Genomic DNA, 25,074 nt, shown 5'->3' with positions numbered 1-25,074 from the left:
ATTGGTACTTAAGTAATTGTCACATTACAAAATCATTCTTAAGTACCAATAGCTATGTTTTACGTTACCTTGTTATATGAAAAGTAAAATGTATCTTAGAGGTTACAATTAGCAGAGATTATTTTCTTTTTCTTTTGGCCACATCCCAGAGCTTGCAGGAACTAGTCCCCCACCAGGGATCAAACCCCAGGGCTGAGCAATGGAAAGGCCAAGTTGTAACCACTGGACTGCCAGGAAATTCCCTAGCAGGGACTTTAACTAATCTTATTCCCTTAGAATTCTCTTGAGTTGCCACCTACCTAATGATGTGATATAACCCAAGATTAGAATACAGCACACACAGCAGCATAGTTTGGAGAAGGCAATGGCAGCCCACTCCAATACTCTTGCCTGGCAAATCCCATGGACCAAGGAGCCTGGTAGGCTGCAGTCCATTGGGTCGCTGGGGGTCGGACACGACTGAGCGACTTCACTTTTACTTTTCACTTTCATGCATTGGAGAGGGAAATGGCAGCTCACTCCAGTGTTCTTGCCTGGAGAATCCCAGGGACGGCGGAGCCTGGTGGGCTGCCGTCTATGGGGTTGCACAGAGTCGGACATGACTGAATCGACTTAGCAGCAACTTGAATTTAATACAATAGATTGGGAGAATGATAGAAGATTAAAAGTAATTTAAGTGACACTCAGGATAAGCAAAAAGTAATTAGTTGAAAGGATTAGCAGATAGATTCACTCACTCACATACTCAGTTAAAAACTTAGGGGCCAAGCACAGTACTGGGAATTGGAACAGTAGTGAAAGTGAAGGAGGAGAATGAAAAAGTTGGCTTAAAGCTCAACATTCAGAAAACTAAGATCATGGCATCTGGTCCTATCACTTCATGGGAAATAGATGGGGAAACAGCGGAAACAGTGTCAGACTTTATTTTGGGGGGCTCCAAAACCACTACAGATGGTGATTGCAGCCATGAAATTAAAAGATGCTTACTCCTTGGAAGGAAAGATATGACCAACCTAGATAGCATATCTAAAAGCAGAGACATTACTTTGCCAACAAAGGTCCATCTAGTCAAGGCTATGATTTTTCCAGTAGTCATGTATGGATGTGAGAGTTGGACGGTGAAGAAACCTGAACACCGAAGAATTGATGCTTTTGAACTGTGGTGTTGGAGCAGACTCTTGAGAGTCCTTTGGACTGCAAGGAGATCCAACCAGTCCATCCTAAAGGAGATCAGTCCTGCGTGTTCATTGGAAGGACTGATGTTGAAGCTGAAACTCCAATACTTTGGCCACCTCATGCGAAGTGTTGACTCATTGGAAAAGACCCTAATGCTGGGAGGGATTGGGGGCAGGAGGAAAAGGGGATGACAGAGGATGAGATGGCTGGATGGCATCACCGACTCGATGGACATGGGTTTGGGTAGACTCCGGGAGTTGGTGATGGACAGGGAGGCCTGGCGTATTGAGGTTCATGGGGTCGCAAAGAGTTTGACATAACTGAGCGACTGAACTGAACTGAACTGAGTAAAGGAGGCAGTCCTGAATATTTATTGGCAGGACTGATGCTGAAGCTGAAATCTCAATACTTTGGCCAATTCGAAGAATTTACTCCTTGGAAAAGACCCTGATGCTGGGAAAGATGAAAGGCAGGAGGAGAAGGGGACGATAGAGGATGAGATGGTTGGATGGCATCACTGATTTGATGGACATGAATTTGAGCAAGCTCTGGGAGTTGGTGATGGACAGGGAAGCCTGGTGTGCTGCAGTCTATGGGATCGCAAAGAGTCAGGCATGACTGAAATGACTGAACTGACTGAGGGAGGCAGACATTTCAAATTTGAACACGAACTGTGACTGGTGCTAAGAAAAAAGTACAATTTTTCTGACCGTGTTGATAGATTTAAAATAACTTTAGTGGCAATCAGAGATTAACACTTCAATAGTCATGCATGCTAAATCTCTTCAGTCATGTCCAACTTTTTGCTACCCCATGAACTGTAGCCCATCAGGCTCCTCTGTCCATAGGATTCTCCAGGCAAGAATACTGGAGGGGGTTGCTATGGCTTTCTCCAGGGGATCTTCCTGACCCAGGGATCGAATCTGCGTCTCCTGTAGTTCCTGAACTGCAGGGAGATTCTTGACTGCTGAACCACCAGCGAAGTCCTAATAATCATATCTATTGGTATTTGGAAAGGCTGCACAGTAGGAACAGACATGGAGACATATATTTTTAGGCTCAGAATAGAGATTTTTAAAATCTAAGAAAAAGAAATTAACTGAGAGGTGCACGACAGGATCCCACTGGAAGAAGATATATAGAATTCCCATATGTAATTAATTCTGTCCATGAGAACCTGTAACTCCCCAAACTTCTTCAAAGGAATAGGAACTTTCATGGGTAGTGAAAAATTTGACTTTTATTTTTGTTTACATCCTGGCTGAAAAGTTGGCCTAGACTGGATTGCCACACATTCCTGCTGGGAAGACTGATTGCTTGAGACTTTAGCCATAGTTTTGCTTTCACAAAATAGCCACTAAAAAAAATTATTCATTTATATGGCAATGCTGTTGTAATTGCTGTGTTTGGGATCTAGCTCCCTGACTGGGGATTGAACCTAGGCCCCTTGCATTGGGAGTTTGAAGTCTTAGCCACTGGATCAACAAAGTCCCCCAAATATACATTCTTAAGGCAGACTGCAGAACATGGCTTTCTAGGATGATAAATGTTAAGTCGCTTAAAACTCTCGATCACATTTTTGAACCAGTGCTCTACCCTAAGAAAAAAATCAGTCTGCACCCTGAGTGCTCCATGTAGAAGTATCTCTACAGGCTCCAGATATCTTAAACAGATAAGAAGAAAACATCTGTTTGTCGCATTGTCTTTTGAAGCTGAGCCCATCTGTTCTTTAATGGTATTTATCTTCACCTTTAGTAAATGCGCTCAGGTATATTTAATGCCAGTGGGTCCTTGTTGTCTTTGGACAAAGGAAATTTATGAATACACAGGTGTTTTCTGTTTGTGTTAGACTACAGTGACCATTTGGACCTTTGATATAATCTCATATGTAGAAGATATAGTAACCAGGACTTTGATGATCCAGAGAAATAAAAAGTGAATGTCATCTGACTACTCAGGGGAAGAGAAACAAGTCTTATGGCTAATAGGAGATCAAATGCAAACTCATATCTCATGTTATAGCTATTTTACTGTTGTGAACTTCATTGTGCAAAGCACTGATAATGATGGAGGTATTATTTTTCTTAAACTTGAACTTGACTGGTACTGTTCAGGAGGTGGAACTATTCCTTGCTACCCCTCTTGAGTTCTTGTGCCTATACTGGTAATAAAATTTACACAAGACACATTAACAGGAGAAAATTTCATGTGCATGAGAGATCATAAAATGATGCTCAGAGAGTGATATGAAGTAGGCAGATTTTTCATCTTTTTATGTAAAGAAACAATACATTTGTGAGCATTTGACAAGACAAAGAGGCTTAAGTTTGAGGCCTTAATAAATAAGGAAATTAAGCAAAGTTTAGGCTTGGGTAGTAAAGTATTAAAGAAGGAACAGGGTTTGTGTATATGGGCTTGTCAGCCCTGAAATGAATTATCTCTGGTGATAAGGATGTCTCTATTAGCATCCAGTTACTGGGAGGGTACTCTTCACAAGGGAGATTTATCTCCTGTATTCAGGGAGACAAAGAAGGATCAAAGGGTTCATATATGTTCTGCTTTCCAAGTAACTTTAATTAGAAATAATCAATATGCAGCTTTGGCATCTTTGGGGGCAGGCTGTGTGCCCTGAACTCCAACCTGCTAAGCCCCCTTTGTCCATCAGTACCAGGCAGCTGAGGCACTGGAACCACAGAAGAACCAGCCCTGGTCCCAGCTTTACGTGATGGAATGTTGGTGGGATGACTGCAAGTCAGGCGTCATGGCGCTCAGCCTGGGGTCTGACAGGAGCACCCCTGGGGAAGCTACTGTACTTCTAGTTAGCCTCTAGGATTTAGAGACTCTTCATGGCTTTATTCCATGAAGTATTTGTTCAATTACTTCATTTCAGTCATATCTGGGTGTATCAGGAAGTCATGCTTGGCTATAGAAGACATACTTGTTTTCTGAGTAATGTTTGAATTCTGGCTTATGGATGCTACACTTTTTTTTTTTTTTTAATGTTTGAACATCTTCATTTTAAAGTGTCACCACAAGCCATGATTTTGAGTTTACTGAAATTCCAGGTACATCAAAGTCATTTATTTCATTAACTAGTTAACTCACTCTGCAGCCGCAAACAGGAGGTTGACAAAGAGTCTCCACTGGACCGTATGTGTCAGGCTCACTGAGGTATCTTTTGCCATGGCCTCAAACCCTGGGCTTCAGTGGGCTTCCTCATAGAGTCCAATTAAAGCAAGAACCCTGGGAAGGCAGTTTACCACGAATCCCCCATCCTCCTTCTCTGATCCCCTGGATCTGTAGCAGCTTCCTCATCTGCCACCATCCCCCACATGACCTCTGACCACCTGGCCTGCATTCAGCAAGAATCCTGTCAGGTGACTTTAGCCAGACTCTCCCCTCACCCCTGATATTTCCTTTAGTAATTTTGTACCCACCGACCACCCTCAGCCCCCTGTTCCTCAGTTATAAATTCTCAGATTCCTTGTTGTATTCAAAAATTGAGCCCAGTTGTATGCTGAGGTCTCTTTTCCCCTATTGCAGTAGTTTATCTTCACAAAATTTGTTTTTACTACTTCAATTGCTGTCTCGTTCTGGTTTTTGTTTGATAGTTCTGAAGCTTCTGGATGATACATTTTGTTCTTGTTTGAAAATCTTCATTTTAAAGTGTCACCATAAGCCATGGTTTTGAGTTTACTGGGATTCAAAGTATGTTGAGTTCATTCCTTTAATAACTAACTCCTGTGTGTATCTATTGAGTATCAACTAAGTGGCTTAGAAAGTTGACAATAAACTAATCCTACAGTTAAAGGTATATTATGTACACCTTTTATAATACCTCTATGGTGTACAAAGATATTTTGGACACAGAAAATCCTTAATAGGCACATTCACATACTTTTCAAAGGAACTGTTGTCCAAGAATAAGAAGAATTGCTTTCATATTTTCAATTAAACACTGTTGGTATTGACTCTGCCATGCATTTTCAATAGGTGAATGTTTATACCTTTTACAATATATCAATATAACTTGTTTAAGGTTTCAATATTTAGAATTCATATTTAATTATACTATGGTTTTCTAGCTTCTTTTTTAAAATATAAATTTATTTATTTTAATTGGAGGTTAATTACTTTACAATATTGTATTGGTTTTGCCATACATTGACATGAATCTGTCACGGGTGTACATGTGTTCCCCATCCTGAAGCCCCTCCCACCTCCCTCCCCATCCCATCCCTCTGGGTCATCCTAGTGCACCAGCCCTGAGCATCCTGTATCATGCATCAAACCTGGACTGGTGATTCATTTCACATATGATAATATACATGTTTCAGTGCCATTCTCCCAAATCATCCCACCCTCGCCCTCTCCCACAGAGTCCAAAGGACTTTTATCTACATCTGTGTCTCTTTTGCTGTCTCTCATACAGGATTATCGTTACCATTTTTCTAAATTCCATATATATGCGTTATTATACTGTATTTTTTTTTTCTGGCTTACTTCACTCTGTATAATAGGCTCCAGTTTCATCCACCTCATTAGAACTGATTCAAATGTATTCTTTTTAATGGCTGAGTAATACTCCATTGTGTATATGTATCACAGCCTTCTTATCCATTCGTCTGCTGATGGACATCTAGATTGCTTCCATGTCCTGGCTATTCCAAACAGTGCTGTGATGAACATTGGGGTACACGTGTCTCTTTCAATTCTGGTTTCCTTGGTATGTATGCCCAGAAGTGGGATTGCTGGGTCATATGGCAGTTCTATTTCCAGTTTTTTAAGGAATCTCCACACTGTTCTCCATAGTGGCTGGACTAGTTTGCATTCCCACCAACAGTGTAAGAGGGTTCCCTTTTCTCCACACCCTCTCCAGCATTTATTGCTTGTAGACTTTTGGATAGCAGCCATTCTGACTGGCATGAAATGGTACCTCACTGTGGTTTTGATTTGCATCTCTCTGATAATGAGTGGTGTTGAGAATCTTTTCATGTGTTTGTTAGCCATCTGTATGTCTTCTTTGGAGAAATGTCTGTTTAGTTCTTTGGCCCACTTTTTGATTGGGTCATTTATTTTTCTGGAATTGAGCTACAGGAGTTGCTTGTATATTTTTGAGATTCTTTGTCAGTTGTTTCATTTGCTATTATTTTCTCCCATTCTGAAGGCTGTCTTTTCACCTTGCTTATAGTTTCCTTTGTTGTGCAGAAGCTTTTAAGTTTAATTAGGTCCCATTTGTTTATTTTTGCTTTTATTTCCAATGTTCTGGGAGGTGGGTCACAGAGGAGCCTGCTATGATTTATGTCAGAGAGTGTTTTGCCTATGCTCCCCTCTAGGAGTTTTATAGTTTCTGGTCTTACGTTTAGATCTTTAATCCATTTTGAGTTTATTTTTGTGTATGGTGTTAGAAAGTGCTCTAGTTTCATTCTTTTACAAGTGGTTGACCAATTTTCCCAGCACCACTTGTTAAAGAGATTGTCTTTTCTCCATTGTATATTCTTGCCTCCTTTGTCAAAGATAAGGTGTCCAAAGGTGTGTGGATTTATCTCTGGGCTTTCTATTTTGTTCCATTGATCTGTATTTCTGTCTTTGTGCCAGTACCATACTGTCTTGATGACTGTGGCTTTGTAGTAGAGCCTGAAGTCAGGCAGGTTGATTCCTCCAGTTCCATTTTTCTTTCTCAAGATTGCTTCGGCTATTCAAGGTTTTTTGTATTTCCATACAAATTGTGAAATTATTTGTTCTAGCTCTGTGAAAAATACCGTTGGTAGCTTGATAGGGATTGCATGGAATCTATAGATTGCTTTGGGTAGTATATTCATTTTCACTATATTGATTCTTCTGATCCATGAACATGGTATATTTCTCCATCTATTAGTGTCCTCTTTGATTTCTTTCACCAGTGTTTTATAGTTTTTTCTATATATAGGTCTTTTGTTTCTTTAGGTATATATATTCCTAAGTATTTTATTCTTTTCGTTGCAATGGTGAATGAAATTGTTTCCTTAATTTCTCTTTCTATTTTCTCATTATTAGTGTATAGGAATGCAAGGGATTTCTGTGTGTTGATTTTATATCCTGCAACTTTATTATATTCATTGATTAGCTCTAGTAATTTTCTGGTGGAGTCTTTAGGGTTTTCTATGTAGAGGATCATGTCATCTGCAAACAGTGAGAGTTTTACTTCTTCTTTTCCAATTTGGATTCCTTTTATTTCTTTTTCTGCTCTGATTGCTGTGGCCAAAACTTCCAAAACTATGTTGAATAATAGTGGTGAGAGTGGGCACCCTTGTCTTGTTCCTGACTTTAGGGGAAATACTTTCAATTTTTCACCATTGAGGATAATGTAGCCTTTATTATGTTGAAGTATGTTCCTTCTATTCCTGCTTTCTGGAGGGTTTTTTTTTTTTATCATAAATGAATGTTGAATTTTGTCAAAGGCTTTCTCTGCATCTATTGAGATAATCATATGGCTTTTATTTTTCAATTTGTTAATGTGGTGTATTACATTGATTGATTTGTGGATATTGAAGAATCCTTGCATCCCTGGGATAAAGCCCACTTGGTCATGATGTATGATCTTTTTAATGTGTTGTTGAATTCTGATTGCTAGAATTTTGTTAAGGATTTTTGCATCTATGTTCATCAGTGATATTGGCCTGTAGTTTTCTTTTTCTTTTTTTTTTTGTGGTATCTTTGTCAACTTTGGGTATTAAGGTGATGGTGGCCTCATAGAATGAGTTTGGAAGGGTACCTTCCTCTGCAATTTTCTGGAAGAGTTTGAGTAGGATAGGTGTTAGCTCTTCTGTGAATTTTTGGTAGAATTCAGCTGTGAAGCCATCTGGACCTGGGCTTTTGTTTGCTGGAAGATTTCTGGTTACAGTTTCAATTTCCATGCTTGTGATGGGTCTGTTAAGATTTTATATTTCTCCCTGGTTCAGTTTTGGAAAGTTGTACTTTTCTAAGAATTTGTCCATTTCTTCCAAATTGTCCATTTTATTGGCATATAATTGCTGATACTAGTCTCTTATGATCCTTTGTATTTCTATGTTGTCTGTTGTGATCTCTCCATTTTCATTTCTAATTTTATTAACTTGATTTTTCTCCCTTTGTTTCTTGATGTGTCTGCCTAATGGTTTGTCAATTTTATTTATCCTCTCAAAGAACCAGCTTTTGGCTTTGTTGATTTTTGCTATGGTCTCTTTTGTTTCTTTTGCATTTATATCTGCCCTAGTTTTTAAGATTTATTTCCTTCTACTAACCCTGGGATTCTTCATTTCTTCCTTTTCTAGTTGCTTTAGGTGCAGAATTAGGTTATTTATTTGACTTTTTTCTTGTTTCTTAAGGTATGCCTGTATTGCTCTGAACCTTCCCCTTAGTACTGCTTTTCCAGTGTCCCATAGGTTTGGGGTTGTTGTGTTTTCATTTTCATTCATTTCTATGCACATTTTGATTTCTTTTTTGATTTCATCTGTGATTTATTGGTTATTCAGCAGCATGTTGTTCAACCTCCATATGTTGGAATTTTTAATAGTTTTTCTTCTGTAATTGAGATCTAATCTTACTGCAGTGTGGTCAGAAAAGATGCTTGGAATGATTTCATTTTTTTTGAATTTATCAAGGCTAGATTTATGGCCCAGGATGTGATCTATCCTGGAGAATGTTCCATGTGTGCTTGAGAAAAAGGTGAAATTCATTGTTTTGGGGTGAAATGTCCTATAGATATCAATTAGGTCTAACTGGTCTATTGTATCATTTAAAGTTTGTGTTTCCTTGTTAATTTTCTGTTTAGTTGATCTATCTATAGGTGTGAGTGGGATATTAAAGTCTCCCACTATTATTGTGTTATTGTTAATTTCCCCTTTCATACTTGTTAGCATTTGTCTTACATATTGTGGTGCTCCTATGTTGGGTGCATATATATTTATAATTGTTATCTCTTCTTCTTGGATTGATCCTTTGATCATTATGTAGTGTCCTTCTTTGTCTCTTTTCACAGTCTTTGTTTTAAAGTCTATTTTATCTGATACGAGTATTGCTACTCCTACTTTCTTTTGGTCTCTATTTGCATGGAATATCTTTTTCCAGCCCTTCACTTTCAGTCTGTATGTGTTCCTTGTTTCAAGGTGGGTCTCTTGTAGACAACATATGTAGGGGTCTTGTTTTTGTATCCATTCAGCCAGCCTTTGTCTTTTGGTTGGGGCATTCAACCCATTTACATTTAAGGTAATTATTGATAAGTATGATCCCATTGCCATTTACTTTATTGTTTTTGGTTCGAGTTTATACACCCTTTCTGTGTTTCCTGTTTAGAGAAGATCCTTTAGCATTTGTTGGAGAGCTGGTTTGGTGGTGCTGAATTCTCTCGGCTTTTGCTTGTCTGTAAAGCTTTTGATTTCTCCTTCATATTTGAATGAGATCCTTGCTGGGTACAGTAATCTGGGCTGTAGGTTATTTTCTTTCATCACTTTAAGTATGTCCTGCCATTCCCTCCTGGCCTGAAGAGTTTCTATTGAAAGACCAGCTGTTATCCTTATGGGAATCCCCTTGTGTGTTATTTGTTGTTTTTCCCTTGCTGCTTTTCATATTTGTTCTTTGTGTTTGATCTTTGTTAATTTGATTAATATGTGTCTTGGGGTGTTTCACCTTGGGTTTATCCTGTTTGGGGGTCTCTGGGTTTCTTGGACTTGGGTGATTATTTCCTTCCCCATTTTAGGGAAGTTTTCAACTATTATCTCCTCAAGTATTTTCTCATGGTCTTTCTTTTTGTCGTCTTCTTCTGGGACTCCTATGATTCGAATGTTGGGGCATTTAACATTGTCCCAGAGGTCTCCGAGATTGCCCTCATTTCTTTTAATTTGTTTTTCTTTTTTCCTCTCTGTTTCATTTATTTCTACCATTCTACCTCACTTATCCTATCTTCTGTCTCCGTTATTCTACTGTTGGTTCCCTCCAGAGTGTTTTTTATCTCATTTATTGCATTATTCGTTATATATTGACTCTTTTTTATTTCTTCTAGGTCCTTGTTAAACCTTTCTTGCATCTTCTCAATCCTTGTCTCCAGGCTCTTTATCTGTAACTCCATTTTGTTTTCAAGATTTTGGGTCATTTTCACTATCATTATTTGGAATTCTTTATCAGGTAGATTCCCAATCTCTTCCTCTTTTGCTGGTTTGGTGGGCATTTATCCTGTTCCTTTACCTGCTGGGTATTTCTCTGCCTCTTCATCTTGTTTATATTGCTGTGTTTGGGTGGCCTTTCCATATTCTGGCAGTTTGTGGAGTTCTCTTTATTATGGAATTTCCTTGCTGTGGGTGGGTTGGACAGGTGGCTTGTCAAAGTTTCCTAGTTAGGGAAGCTTGTGTCAGTGTTCTGGTGGGTGGAGCTGGATTTCTTCTCTCTGGAGTGCAATGAAGTGTCCAGTAATGAATTATGAGATGTCAGTGGGTTTGGAGTTACTTTGGTCAGCCTGTATATTGAAGGTCAGGGCTATGTTCTTCTGTTGCTGGAGAATTTGCATGGTGTTTCTTGCTCTGGAACTTGTTGGCCCTTGGGTAGTGCTTGGTTTCAATGTAGGTATGGAGGTGTTTGACGAGCTCCTATTGATTAATGTTCCCTGGAGTCAGGAGTTCTCTGGTGTTCTCAGGATTTGGACTTAAGCCTCCTGCCTCTGGTTTTCAGTCTTATTCTTACAGTAGCCTCAAGACTTCTCCCTCTATACAACACTAATGATAAAACATCTAGGTTAAAGATGAAAAGTTTGTCCACAGTGAGGGACACCCAGAGAGGTTCACAGAGTGACATGGAGAAGAGAAGAGAGGGGAGAGAGATAGAGGTGACTAGGAGGAGAAGAGGGGGAATTAAAAGAGGCGAGAGCAAGCTAGCCAGTAATCACTTCCTTATGTGCTCTCCACAGTCTGGACTGTTCAGAGATGTTCACGTAGTTATACAGAGAAGAGAAGAGGGAGGAAGGAGACAGAGGTGGCCAGGAGGATAAAGCAGGTAATCAAACAGAGAGAGAGAGACTGATCCATCCAGTAATCAGTTCCCTAAGTGTTCTCCACAGTCCGGAACACACAAAGAGATTCACAGAGTTGGGTAGAGAAGGGGGAGGGACGAGATAGAGGCGATCTGGTGGAGAAAAAGGAGAGTCCAAAGGGGGAGAGAGCAGTCAAGCTAGTAATCTTGCTCCCAAGTAAAAATGGGTACTGAGGATTGGGTTCTTAAAGGTATAAAATTGATAACAAATACCAAAAAGCAAAGATTAAAAATCTTAGTAGAGGTTGGATTCTCAAAAATACAATATTAAAGAAAAAAAAGACAAAGTCACAAAATTTTATAATATATATATATATATATATGAAGTTTGCTTTAAAAGATAGGTCTTTTTTTTTTTTTTTGCAAAGTAATAGTACATTATAAAAATGAAAATTAAAGGAGTAGTAGAGGACTTAAAAATTAAAAAAAAAAGATTTTTAATTTAAAGAATGATAATAGTAAAAATGTATCTAGGACTTTCTCTGGTGTTGTGGACAGTGTGGGGTCAGTTCATTTTCAGATAGTTCCTTGATCCGGCTTACACTTCTCAAGATCTATAGGCCCCTTCCTGTGTAGTCGGTGCTGACTACAGGGTTTTAATCTATTGCACCTGTCACTTCCAAGGAGGTTCCCTCTGTTTTAGCTTCTTCTGTTTGTTGGTCTCTTCAGTGTCTAATTTCTGCCCTGACACAAGAGGGCGGTGGTGGACCCTTCTTCAGGTTCACTTGTTCAGTTGTGCTGTGGGCAGGGAGGAGTGCGGCAAACAAATAACACTGGCGTGTGTGGGGGTTCGCAGTGTCTCAGCCACACTGGGTTTGCCTCCCCTCACAATGTGTGTGCTTTCCCTGTCTACACTGCTTAGCCTCTAGGCTGCTCTGCTAGGAACTGTCTGAGGCTGGCCCTGGGTTGTATGCACTTCCCAGGTCTAAGCCCCTCAGGTTCAGGTACTCGAGTACTCCTCAAAGGCACAGATTCGGTTGGGCCTGCGTTTTGTGCCTTCCCAGGTCAGAGCAGCTCAGGTGACCAGGTGTTTGGGAAGCGAGATTGCTGTGACATATTGCCTCCCTGGCCCCTGCCGCTTGGTTTTCTGGGTGTACAACCGGCACACCTTCACAGGCGGATGTCAACCGTCCAGAATCCCAAGAAGTTTTGGTTAGCAGCGAAGCCTGCTTGCAGTTTGGTAGATGATGCCTCGCTGGGGCCACGACTGCCCCCTTCTGGCTCTGGCTCTGGCTGCCCTCGCCTGCCTGTCTGCTGTGGTGGATGGACCTGTCGGCAGCCGGCTAGCTCTAGTCAGTCCTTTGTTCTGTAAGGCCTGGCGGTGTCTTAGGTTAGGGCTTTTCGCGGGGTAGCTATCCCACAGTCTGGTTTGCTATCTAAAGTTAGTTCCCTCAGATTGCCCTTGGGGCATTCAGGCCAGGTCATTACTCTAAGCAATGCAACCCGCGCCTCCCTGCCCAGCTCCTGCTTGCTAGTGGTGGATGAGGGCATCTGTGCTGCTTCTCCACTGGGAGTTACAGTTTGGCATGTAATCTGTGGGTTTTAATTATTTATTTATTTTTCCTCCCAGTTATGCTGCCCTCTGAGGTTCCAAGGTTCACCACAGACTCTCCAGTGAGAGTGTTTCCTGGTGTTTGGAAACTTCTCCCTTTTTAAAGACTCCTTTCCCAGGACAGATCTCTGTCCCTACCTCTTTTGTCTCTCTTTTTATCTTTTGTATTTTTTCCTAGCTCCTTTCGAAGACAATGGGCTGCTTTTCTGGGTGCCTGATGTCCTCTGACCTGGCTCCTGAGAAACCTATATGCAGGACAGGAAGCAACAGTTAGAACTGGACATGAAACAACAGACTGGTTCCAAATAGGAAAAGGAGTACATCAAGGCTGTATGTTATCACCCTGCTTATTTAACTTATATGCAGAGTACATCATGAGAAATGCTGGGCTGGAAGAAGCACAAGCTGGAATCAAGATTGCCGGGAGAAATATCAATAACCTCAGATATGCAGATGATACCACCCTTATGGCAGAAAGTGAAGAGGAAATAAAAAACCTCTTGATGAAAGTGAAAGAGGAGAGTGAAAAAGTTGGCTTAAAGCTCAACATTCAGAAAACGAAGATCATGGCATCTGGTCCCATCACTTCATGGCAAATAGATGGGGAAACAGTGGAAAAAGTGCCAGACTTTATTTTTTGGGCTCCAAAATCACTGCAGATGGTGACTGCAGCCATGGAAATAAAAGATGCTTACTCCTTGGAAGAAAAGTTATGACCAACCTAGATAGCATATTCAAAAGCAGAGACATTACTTTGCCAACAAAGGTTCATCTAGTCAAGGCTATGGTTTTTCCTGTGGTCATGTATGGATGAGAGAGTTGGACTGTGAAGAAAGCTGAGTGATGAAGAATTGATGCTTTTGAACTGTGGTGTTGGAGAAGACTCTTGAGAGTCCCTTGAACTGCAAGGAGATCCAACCAGTCCATTCTAAAGGAGATCAGCCCTGGGTGTTCTTTGGAAGGAATGATGCTAAAGCTGAAACTCCAGTACTTTGGCCACCTCATGCGAAGAGTTGACTCATTGGCAAAGACTCTGATGCTGGGAGGGATTGGGGGCAGGAGGAGAAGGGGACGACAGAGGATGAGATGGCTGGATGGCATCACCAACTCGATGGATGTGAGTTTGGGTGAACTCTGGGAGATGGTGATGGACAGGAAGGCCTGGTGTGCTGCGATTCATGGGGTCGCAAAGAATTGGAAATGACTGAGCGACTGAACTGAATTGAACTGAACTGATGTCCTCTGCTGGCATTCAGAAGTTGTTTTATGGAGTTTACTCAGCGTTCAAATGTTCTTTTGATGAATTTGTGGGGGAGAAAGTGGTCTCCCCGTCCAATTCCTTCGCTATCTTAGGGCCGCCTCCCTAGCTTCTTAACTAGATTACTTTCTGATTATGCCATGGCTCAATGGGACAAGTTTTATTGCATAAGATGAGCATGTATAAATTATATCTCTTTGTTCCACTACAGCAATTAAATAAAATTAGATTTTGGGGACTTCTTTTGAGGAACTGTGTTATTTATTTGACTCTTCTTTTTCTCTTCTTCCCGCTCCAGTCCCACCTTATGGAACAAAACAGAACTCAGAAAATTATTTTCCTATGGCTAACAAATATCAAACATGGCTTTCTTCATCATTTTGAAAATATTCAGTCTAATTCATTTTTTAAATTTTGTAGTAAAAGATTAACTTTACACTGAATGCTATATTTCCTTGAAACCAGTGTCTTAAAGTTGATTCTTCATCTATATTACACTGGAAAAATCTGTCATTATATACAAAATGTTTAACCATCAAAACAACTGCCATAAGAGTTTGTTCTATCATTGGGTTCTTAAACTCACTTCAAATGTCAATGAAACATTTATAGCATTCTTATATTAACTTATCATCCTGGCTAATTCTTTCTATTAGGAAGGCACTTGAATTTGCTGGAATTCAAACACACATATTGAAATACACACACCCGCACATACAAAATACACACACCCACACATACAAAATTCCCCTTTTCCCCATCACACAATAACATCTCAAAAAATTAAGTCTTTCTTTAACTGACTGGGCAAAGAGCTGTCTTTTATCATCCAGCAGGTTAAATACTGCAGACCTATTAGATTATCTGGAACTGTTTCTGACCTAAAGACTTTTTAGAAGAAAACTTAAATTTCGCTTCAAAAGTAAGTAGTCTTTTCAAATTTCTCCTGTGTAGCCTGATAGGGAACATGAGGTATGCCTTTCTGTGAAAAAAAAAAAAAAATTAAAAGTTGTATAATGTGCTGTGTTTTTAAAGCTACATCTTTGACTTTAGGAGGAAAATTTTTCTGCATTTACTTGTGCTTTATAGGGAATACACAGATTAAGGATTAGCAATATTTTTTAGTCTTGAGGATCTCCAACCTGTGTAAAATTTATCTGCGGGAGAAACTGACAAAGTTGAGACAAAGTGTAAGGAACCAATAATAAGAAATGCTGATGATAATAGTAATAATAATGATAGGAATGGGGAAGGAAAAGGAGTTGATGGAATGCCAGCAAAAATGCTACTAACTTCTCTTATTGAGCCAAGTTTATCACCTTATCTATTTCTGGCCAAGTTACATTATAAAATATCACAGTTTAATGTGAAATTTTCTAGGAAAAATGTCTTGCTTGAAAGCACCTTTCTTTCCTGAAAACATAAGTTTCTGCTTTAAAAGAAGAACCTGCTTTGGGGATTTTTCTGCTTTGAGGATATTACACTGGTCTCTTATTTCAGAAGTTTACTCAGAATTCAGTTTGGATTCATGGTTACTTGTTACTGGAGGTAGAAGTCAGCCTTTGCATTGAAATGATAAACTAAACAGTTCAGAAAGGGCACATGCCCTTCTGATATGGTTAGTGTATAAGTGCTATGAGGGCAATACATCTGGGAACTGCTGCTTCACTTGGAATTATGCTTTTTATTTGTCATGTTAAAGAATGGTTCCCAGAGTTTTTATGAATATAATTTATATATTATGTGTGTGTGTGTATATATATAATATATATACATATATATACATATACATATATGTATATATATATATATATATATGTGTATATATATACATATAATCCCTTATATATATATACATATATATGTGTGTATATATATATATATATATACATATAATCCCTTTTAGTATCATGAGGCTAGAGGCTGTTTGCTGGGTATGTATATGTATGTATATATACATATATGTATATATATATACATATACATTACATATACATATAATCCCTTTTATATATATACATATATATATAACATATATATACATATATATACACATATATGTATATATGTATGTATGTATATATGTATATATATATATATACATATATGTATATGTGTATATATATATATATATACACATATACATATAATCCCTTTTAGTATCATGAGGCTAGAGGCTGTTTGCTGGGTATTGTAACAGCGCCTTTATCATGCTTGGTTGATCTGGGGACTGTGAAGTAATGGAGACTGAGGAGGTCCTAAGGAAAGAAGACATAAAAGGAAACCCATAGACAATATAGGAGATTTTCATCTTGGCACTGTTTCCCCATTGCCAGTGATAAGAATGTTATCTTTCTGGTACCAAAGAGGGCATCTTTCTTATGGAAAATTTTGTGTCCTGCTTTTAGGTAGAAATAGGGAGATCAGAAAGGCTTTCCTATACTTGCTCTTTCTCAAGTATCTTCAGCTCAAAATCATCAATACGCTGAAGGGGCATATTTGAAGATGGCACATCCTCATCTCCTTCAATTCAAACATACACAGAAGTAGAAAAAATTGACCTTCATATCCTCATCACCAGTTTCTACAATTATTAATCCATGGCCAATCATTTCCACCTAAACTCAAATCTTCTCCTTCCCACCTAGTCACCCTTCCCCAACCCAAATTATTTTGTAGCAGATCTGAACAGGGCATAAAATGACATCTAAAAAACAGCTTAAAATATTTAAGATATCTAAGATATTTTACTTTTTATAGGAAATTTCACTACCATTATCTTTATCAAGTTTGTTACTATTTTTCTAACAAACGGAGAATTATGGGGATAAAGAGACTGAGTGACTCTTTTTGATTCAGTTTGATCCCTTCTAACTGTTCAAGCCAGAAACCAAGGAGTCTCAAGTTACCAGCTTCCTTAATCTTCCAAATGCAATTGGTGACCAATGGCTGTTGTCTTGTTCTTTTCCAGTCATTATCACTCTTCTTCTTCTTTTTTTTTTTTTTTTTTAGTAAAAGGGAAACTTTATTTGTAGTTAAAACTATTCTTAGATTTTTGAACTTTTAAAGAAGAACGTCTCTATCACTGAGGTTCAGAGGAAGCGATTGCCAGAAGCCACTTGAGGGCTGAGAATCTAAGAAAAAAAAGGGAAGGAAATATCTTCTGGTTTACTTGTGGCTACACACTGGACTATAAAGAAAGCTGAGCACCAAAGAATTGATGCTTTTGAACTATGGTGTTGGAGAAGACTCTTGAGAGTCCCTTGGACTGCAAGGAGATCCAACTAGTCCATCCTAAAGGAGATCAGTCCTGGGTGTACATTGGAAGGACTGATGCTGAAGCTGAAACTCCAATACTTTGGTCACCTCATGCGAAGAGTTGACTCATTGGCAAAGACTCTGATGCTGGGAGGGATTGGGGGCAGGAGGAGAAGGGGATGAGAGAGGATGAGATGTCTAGATGGCATCACCAACTGGATGGACATGAGTTTGAGTAGACTCTGGGAGTTGGTGATGGACAGGGAGGCCTGGCATGCTGCAATTTATGGGGTCGCATAGAGTTCGGACACGACTGAGTGACTGAACTGAACTGAACTGAACTGAACACACTGGGCCACACCAGACATGCAAGTGAACAGTCCCTGTTGCATCTTACAAAGCCCTCCTGGTGGCTCAGTTGGACCCTTACTGACAGTTTTCACACATTTCTACATACATCATTAAACTCTTGGGTTTATTTCACCACAGAGAAGTCAACGTGGGTTTCGTACAAGTAAATATCAATGACAATGACAGTAGCTTCCATTTATGGAGTGTCTGCTTAATACCTGACACTATCCCAGATGATTTAAATTATCTCTTTATTTTTTTTTATTTTTATTTTTTAAATTTTATTTTATTTTTAAACTTTACAATATTGTATTGGTTTTGCCAAATATCGAAATGAATCCACCACAGGTATACCTGTGTTCCCCATCCTGAACCCTCCTCCCTCTCCATACCATCCCTCTGGATCGTCCCAGTGCACCAGCCCCAAGCATCCAGTATAGTGCATTGAACCTGGACTGGCGACTCGTTTCATACATGATATTATACATGTTTCAATGCCATTCTCCCAAATCTTCCCACCCTCTCCCTCTCCCCCAGAGTCACTCTTCTTTTTTAATGTAAAATTTTAAAGATTTTTTTTGATCTGGGCCATTTTTAGTGTTTATTGAATTTGTGACCATGTTGCTTCTGTTTAATGTTTTGGCCATGAAGCATGCAGGATTTTAGCTCCCTAACTAGGGACTGAACCCTCACCTCCTGCATTGGAAGTGCAGTCTTAACCACTGGACTACCAGGGAAATCCCCCTATTACTCTTCTACTCTCTAACTTATTTCTACTCCTTTTGTCTTGCATCTCTAGGGTAATGACATGATCAGATTTGTTTCGTAACAATTATTATTATATAGCATGGTTATAATAATTGTTATGAAACAAATCTGATCATGTCACTACCCTAACAAAACACTATTTTGGAGCAAAGATCCCTGATAGACAACCCAAAGCTCTGTTAGCTGATATATTTTACCCCCTCTCCACAATGTTTGAACACTACCAACATTTATACATACAGACATTTGTCCTAATGTAAAATAATGTCCACATTTAAAAATTTTTCGTATTAAACCTTGAAGGATTTGGCACCATTCCAAACAACTCAAGCCAAATAGCAGATGTTCATTTAGAACAGGATATGACCTTTGACTTTGGCCATAGTTCCACACATCTTGCATTCTCATTTATTCTGTCACTTGCCTAAGGGCTACAGTCAGAAACCCTTGGTATGATATCTGAGCCTCCTCATTGTCAACATTATCTTTCTTTCTCAGGTCCTCAAATTTCTCCCTACTGGATTATTGAATATATTGCTCCGAACACTACTCCTCTGTATCTAATCCCTGCTTCCATTCCCAGCCCCTACTCCTACTTGGGTTTGTCCAGCTTGAGCATTCTTCTCTGTGTGGAGCCATAGCTCACCCACCCAGAGATCTTTGGTATTTGACTCTCATGGTGCTTTAGACATATCCTAAAGCACTATTGTGCTTTTCACATCTGGCCATCAATTTCTGCATTCCTAATACCTGTCAGCAAGTGTGTGCTATCATCTTTCTCTTCATCTCATCTTCCTTCTTTTTCTTTTCCTCTTCCCTCTCCTTCCCCTCGCCCCTCTTCTTCTTCTTTGTTACTACTGCTTGCCACAGTACCTGGCATACTATGGGGGTTCAGTGAATGTTGCATGCATGATTGGCTGGTTTTATTATTATCTTTAGGTAATAAGGCCCTGAGTATGTTGAGAGGTATTTGGGACAATTAAAACCTCAGCCAGCCCAAATGTACCTTTCCTACTCATATTGCTCTGAAATTATGCAGGTTCTTCTAACTGGGCCTCAGAAATGAATGTTGAGAATCCCGAAGATTCTGCTAACAGTTTAGCTGGGATTCATTTAAGTCTTTGACTACAAATCTATGATCTGTGATTTTGAGATCTTGCTTTGTACTTTAGACCTAAAACTGTTTATCTCTGCTTCCTTTCTTTTCTCTCACTTATATATTAACACCCTAGTCTCTGAACTGTCTATTTGCCCAGAGATATTAAATTTCTCTAGAACTCTTCTCATCTCTGGGACTCAAACCTGCATTCAAGTTCAAGTGAGTCTTCTGGCCTTGTGTGCTTTGGATTCTGATCATTACCTTGGCTCACACAGATACCAGTTGCCTTGCTATGTGTGAAACAGTGACATTTGAGGAGGTTATGTTGACAATCATCAGGTGGCCCAAAGGATGAAGGAATTCTCCTTTTCCCCTTAAACTCTGAAGACTTCAAGAAGGTTTTATTCCACAAAATGAGTCTGAAAGATGCAGGTTCTGGATCTGTCACTGGTTTGTTGTTTTTAGGTCAGTTTGGGTAAATGAGTTACTTCCTGATACATATAAATATACTAATCTTTCTCTTGAAACCAGTTTGAGAAAACAGACTTGTAGAAATTACAATCTGTTCTTCACATTTGGTGATTAGAATGAGATTCCCAGGGCTACCATAATGAATTGCCAAGGACTTGGTGGCTTACAGCAATAGAAATTTATTATCTCACTATTCTGAAGGATAGCAGTTCTAAATCAAGGAGTCAGAAGGGCCATTTTTCCTCTCAAAATTCCAGAAAATAGCCTTTCCTTGGTTTTTCTTAGCTTCTGTTGGCTCCTGGAAATCCTTGGCATTCCTTGGCCCATAACTGCATTATTTCAGTCTCCATAGTCACACAGCTTTCTTCCCTGTATCTTTCTATCTTTGTGTCCTCTCTTCTTCTTATTTAAGTACCAGTCACTGGATTTAGGTCCAACTCTAAATCCAAGTTGATATCATCTTAATATCTTTAATTATTTTTATCTGCAAAGACTCTGTTTTCTAGTAAGGTCACATTCTGGGGTTTGAGGTGGAAGTGTATTTGGGTTGGGAGGGGCATGTTAAACCCAGTAGAGTACCAGCCTTCTTTAAATGTCAACAACATTATTACTTTTTAAATTTTAGATTCACAATTTTCAAGGATAGAAGTGTCTATTTTTTTTAACAATCTGCTCTCTTTCATTATTTCTTCATAAGGAAGACACACATGTCCATTCTTTTTTGAAGATTTCTGTGGGTAGAATTCTTCCTAATAGGCTCATTCTGTCCCATGTTTTCCTTATATAAAATGACCATGTGGAAATTAGGTTTGAATGTTAATTATTTCAATAAGCCTAACTTACTCCTTCACTGAGATATAGGGACATCTGATCCTTTCTTAGTTCCATGTACTTGTTTCACTAGCTACCATTCAGGCATTTGTGTTGGTAATTGGTAGTTGGAAGGAATTAGTTTTTCCTCCACCATTATTTTAGGTGAAGATTATCTAGGTCCTAAATGAGGAAGTTTAGAAGGGCTTAAACTGTGAAAATCTTTAGTTCCTTTATATGTTCTAAACATTAAGGGGGGAAAAAATCCATTATCTTCAAAGAATGAGACTATAACAATTCTTAGGGTTTTATTTTATTCTGTTTATGATGTCCTCTTTAGAGTAATTCCTTTTATAGAAATGGGGATAAGTGGATAATTTGCTATGGTAAGGTCAAATGTTTGTGGGAAAAAATGGTACAATTCTCATTGTACCTTTATATAGCATATGCTACTAATCTAATTAAAATAGACATTCTAGTTTTCTCCTAGAAATGTAGCATATTTAAATATGCCTTCTTATAGGTAATTTTTGCAGATACTAAGTTTTAAATAACACATAGCTAATTTCTTATCCTTGACTATTTTATTTTACCACAAAATATACCCTAACATTTCATGCTGTGACAATAAGAATGACACTATAATCTCAATTATCAAAGGCTATAAAATAACAAAGTTCATATGTTGCTTTTATTAAGCAAAACCAGAACCAGTTCTTTCAGTGGAAGATATAATCTCATAAGATATTTTATCAACTGTAAACATGATTGGACATTACTTTGACATACAGTAGAGTGAGCTTTCCTGGTGACTCAGATGGTAAAGTGTCTGCCTGCAAGCAGGAGACCTGGGTTTGATCCCTTTGTTGGGAAGATCCCTTGGAGAAGGAAATGGCAACTCACTCCAGTACTCTTGCCTGGAAAATCTCATGGATGGAGGAGCATGGTGGGCTGCAGTCCATGGGGTTGCAAAGAGTTGGACACAACTGAGGGACTTGACTTTCACTTTCTTTGACATCTGATGGAGCATCATTCTAAATAGCACTTCAACTTACCCTTCAGTGGGAGGTGTTGTTTGATTTAATAGTTTCAAGCAAACTTTAGCATTATTACCTCTGGCAGAAGTGATTTTTGCCTCCTCCTCCCTTAAAAAGCAAAATATATATATATATATATATATATATATATAAAACCTCAAAATTCTCTGAAGTTGTTTTTACTTTTTTTTGGCAGACCACTATAAAGTGGTCTTTCAGGAAATAACAAACAAGCTTAAGAGGCTCAACTTGGAATTTATTTTTACTTAACAGTCTTTTGCTAAGGCATTGCTTGATACAGCATTCTTCACAACTAGGAAAGCAAAAGGAAAAATAGCTTCATTCACTTCTCTGTGATTCAATAATGATTGGAACAACTAGAAAATGGTTAGCTATTATAGGTTTTGTATCATACATAAGAAATGATCTATATCATGCATAGAAAATGATTTTATGGATTCAAACACAGGAGTCTTCCATTTTCAAACACTGAATTAAACTCCCTGCACTTGAAGCTGAGAACTTGGTAAAGCGTACAGTCTCTTATGCAGAAATGAGTATAACAATATATTCTACATTTCTTTTTTTCTTTTTTCAGTTACAGATGAAGCAACTTGCAAAACATTGCTAAAACAAGAAGCAAGAAGAATAATATTTAAATACTTTTCATCATTATACATTTTTATCCATCAAAGTGGCTTCATTCCATACTTTCTCTTCTGTGTTTATATCTTACATCAAATATTAGATAAACCAAAGTGTGTAGGAGAAAAAAAGTGCAAATCATTACTTTTTGCAGTGGGAATGCTAAGGCACCAGCATATCTCTTTTAGGAACTTTGTTGGGTCCAATGGAGCACCCCAGGCAGTGTTCACCTTCCTTCTGGTTCCATGTTGTTTGGCTTTGAACTTTACAGCACCCCCTCTCATTCCAAATATTCCTTTCCTGTGGGCCTGGAATGCCCCAACTAACCATTGTGCTAAAATATTTAGCATGCCTCCAGATCTGGGCCTCTTCTCCTTAGTAGGAAGCCCCCAAAAAGATGTTACAGGACAACCTATTACATTATTTTATGCTGATAGGCTTGGCTACTATCCTAAGATAAATGAAAGAACAGGTGTCCATAAGAATGGTGGAATTCCTCAGGTGGCTTCCTTAAAAAAACATTTGGACAAAGCTGAAAAAGACATTGCCTATTACATGCCAATCGACAACGTGGGCTTGGCGGTCATTGACTGGGAAAACTGGAGGCCTACCTGGGTAAGAAACTGGAAACCTAAAGATGTTTACAAGAAGGCGTCTATTGAGTTGGTTCTGCAACAAAATAGACACTTTACTTTGAAAGAGGCTACCAAGAGAGCGAAAGCGGATTTTGAAAAGGCAGCAAAGAGCTTCATGCAAGAGACTTTAAAATTGGGAAAGTTTCTTCGGCCAAACCACTTATGGGGTTATTATCTTTTTCCTGATTGTTACAATCATCATTATAACCAAGCTAATTACAATGGAAGTTGCTTTGATGAAGAGAAAAGAAGAAATGATGCACTCAATTGGTTGTGGAAGGAAAGCACTGCCCTTTACCCCTCTGTTTATTTGAATACCAAGCTAAAATCTTCTCCACAAGCTAGACTCTTTGTTCGTAATCGTGTTCAGGAAGCCATTCGATTGTCTAAAGTTGCCAATGTTAAAAGTCCACTTCCGGTTTTTGTATACACCCGTCCAGTTTTTAGTGATATGTCTTCAAAATTCCTTTCTCAGGTAAGAAAATCAAGGAGAGAAGGCTATGGAATATTGTCTGCATTTAGTGGCATTTAGTGGAATTGAACATCATTTTTGAAAGGACTGAAATTTAGGTTTAATAACCTTTAAGCTTCCCTGGTGGCTCAGACAGTAAAGAATCTGCCTGCAATGCGGGAGACCCAAGTTTGATCCCTGGGTCAGGAAGGTCCCCTGGAGAAGGGTATGGCAATTCGCTTAAGTATTCTTGCCTGGAGAATCCCATGGACTGTAGCCTACCAGGCTCCTCTGTCTATGAGGTCTCAAAGAGTCAGACACAACTAAGCCATTAACACTTTCGCTTTCACTTTTCAATCTTTAGGAAATATGCACTCAGGTAGTTCTGCCTCATTATATGGATTTAAAATAAATAAGACTATATTTCATTTTAATGTAATCATATAATGTCTTAGCAACCATGGAGGATTTCATAATATAGATAATGTATTAATTCAGTTCTTTTTATTTATTTTTTTATTTTACAGACCTACTCTCTTGTCAGAAGTAATTAAAATAATAGCAGAAAATCTGAATTTTTGTTATAGTAGGCAGTGGTGGCTTAAAAGATAGAAATGAATAGTGGAGAAATATTTACATAATTATTGTAGGGTCAGCATTCTTGGCTTTGGTGTTACTGTCTGACGTATAACACTTCATTTTATTCCTCCCTGTTAACTCTTCACCTTTGCCAGGATGACCTTGTGAGTACAATTGGTGAGAGCATTGCTCTAGGTGCTTCTGGAATTATAATGTGGGGAAGCTTCAACTTAAGCCTAACTAAGGTAAGTTGAAATGGTAGGAAATAGATGAAAATATTTTTGCTTTTAATGTTTTTCAGGGTTTCTGTGGGATTGAATAATAAAATAGACATGATCTTTGGCACACAGTAGTAGGTGCTCAATTAATAGTGGCTAAATCAAACTACCATTTGTGTGGTTGTATTGTAAGGCTGTTTTCCAGCGAGGAAACAGAAGTTTGATGAGATTAATTGAAATTGCCTAGGCTACATGACTAAGAAGTAGCAAAAACAGGACTACAGTCTTGGTTTCCTTATGTGGTCTTTGGTGTTTTCTCTACTATATAATTGTATTACTTTTCTCCTAATGCATTTTATTCAAAAAGCTTTTAACTATCACAACCTAATCCTTTTCTCTCTTCCTTTATTCTCATCTTTTTAAAACAATTTTCCATGTCAGGTTTTAATCTTTCACCTCTTCAATATTCTTGACTCAAAGCATGAGTAAAGCTATTACATGGACACTGCTGAGTTAGAGCTAAACTTTTCCTTCTCTAATCAATGTGGGAATACTAGTGATGTGGGTGCCATGGTGTCTAATAAAGCTCTTGGCTCAGAGGTTTTATCCTAGGATGTACAGAGAACAAACCTTATACTCTAAAGACCAGAAGAGATCTTTTGATATCTTGTCCTTCAGATAGACTAGCCATATTTTCCCTTCATTTATAAAGATATTTGGCTTTGTGA

At 38.6% G+C, this 25,074-nt stretch overlaps 1 protein-coding gene across 1 annotated transcript in view; it reads left to right on the top strand.

The window, feature by feature from the left end:
* Positions 1 to 25,074, top strand: part of LOC102275634 (hyaluronidase PH-20) — a 48,359-nt gene that overhangs the window by 18,826 nt on the left and 4,459 nt on the right. The window contains exons 2-4 of the mRNA XM_070368844.1: positions 12,219 to 12,506; positions 22,417 to 23,573; positions 24,284 to 24,373. Of these exons, the coding sequence (XP_070224945.1) occupies positions 12,219 to 12,506; positions 22,417 to 23,573; positions 24,284 to 24,373 (1,535 nt within the window). The remainder of the gene's footprint in view (positions 1 to 12,218; positions 12,507 to 22,416; positions 23,574 to 24,283; positions 24,374 to 25,074) is intronic.

This window comes from Bos mutus, chromosome 4 (genome assembly GCF_027580195.1).
Source record: "Bos mutus isolate GX-2022 chromosome 4, NWIPB_WYAK_1.1, whole genome shotgun sequence".
Taxonomy (NCBI): domain Eukaryota; kingdom Metazoa; phylum Chordata; class Mammalia; order Artiodactyla; family Bovidae; genus Bos; species Bos mutus.
The sequence above is the reverse complement of the archived record's forward strand: the minus strand, read 5'-3'. Positions and strand labels throughout refer to the sequence as shown.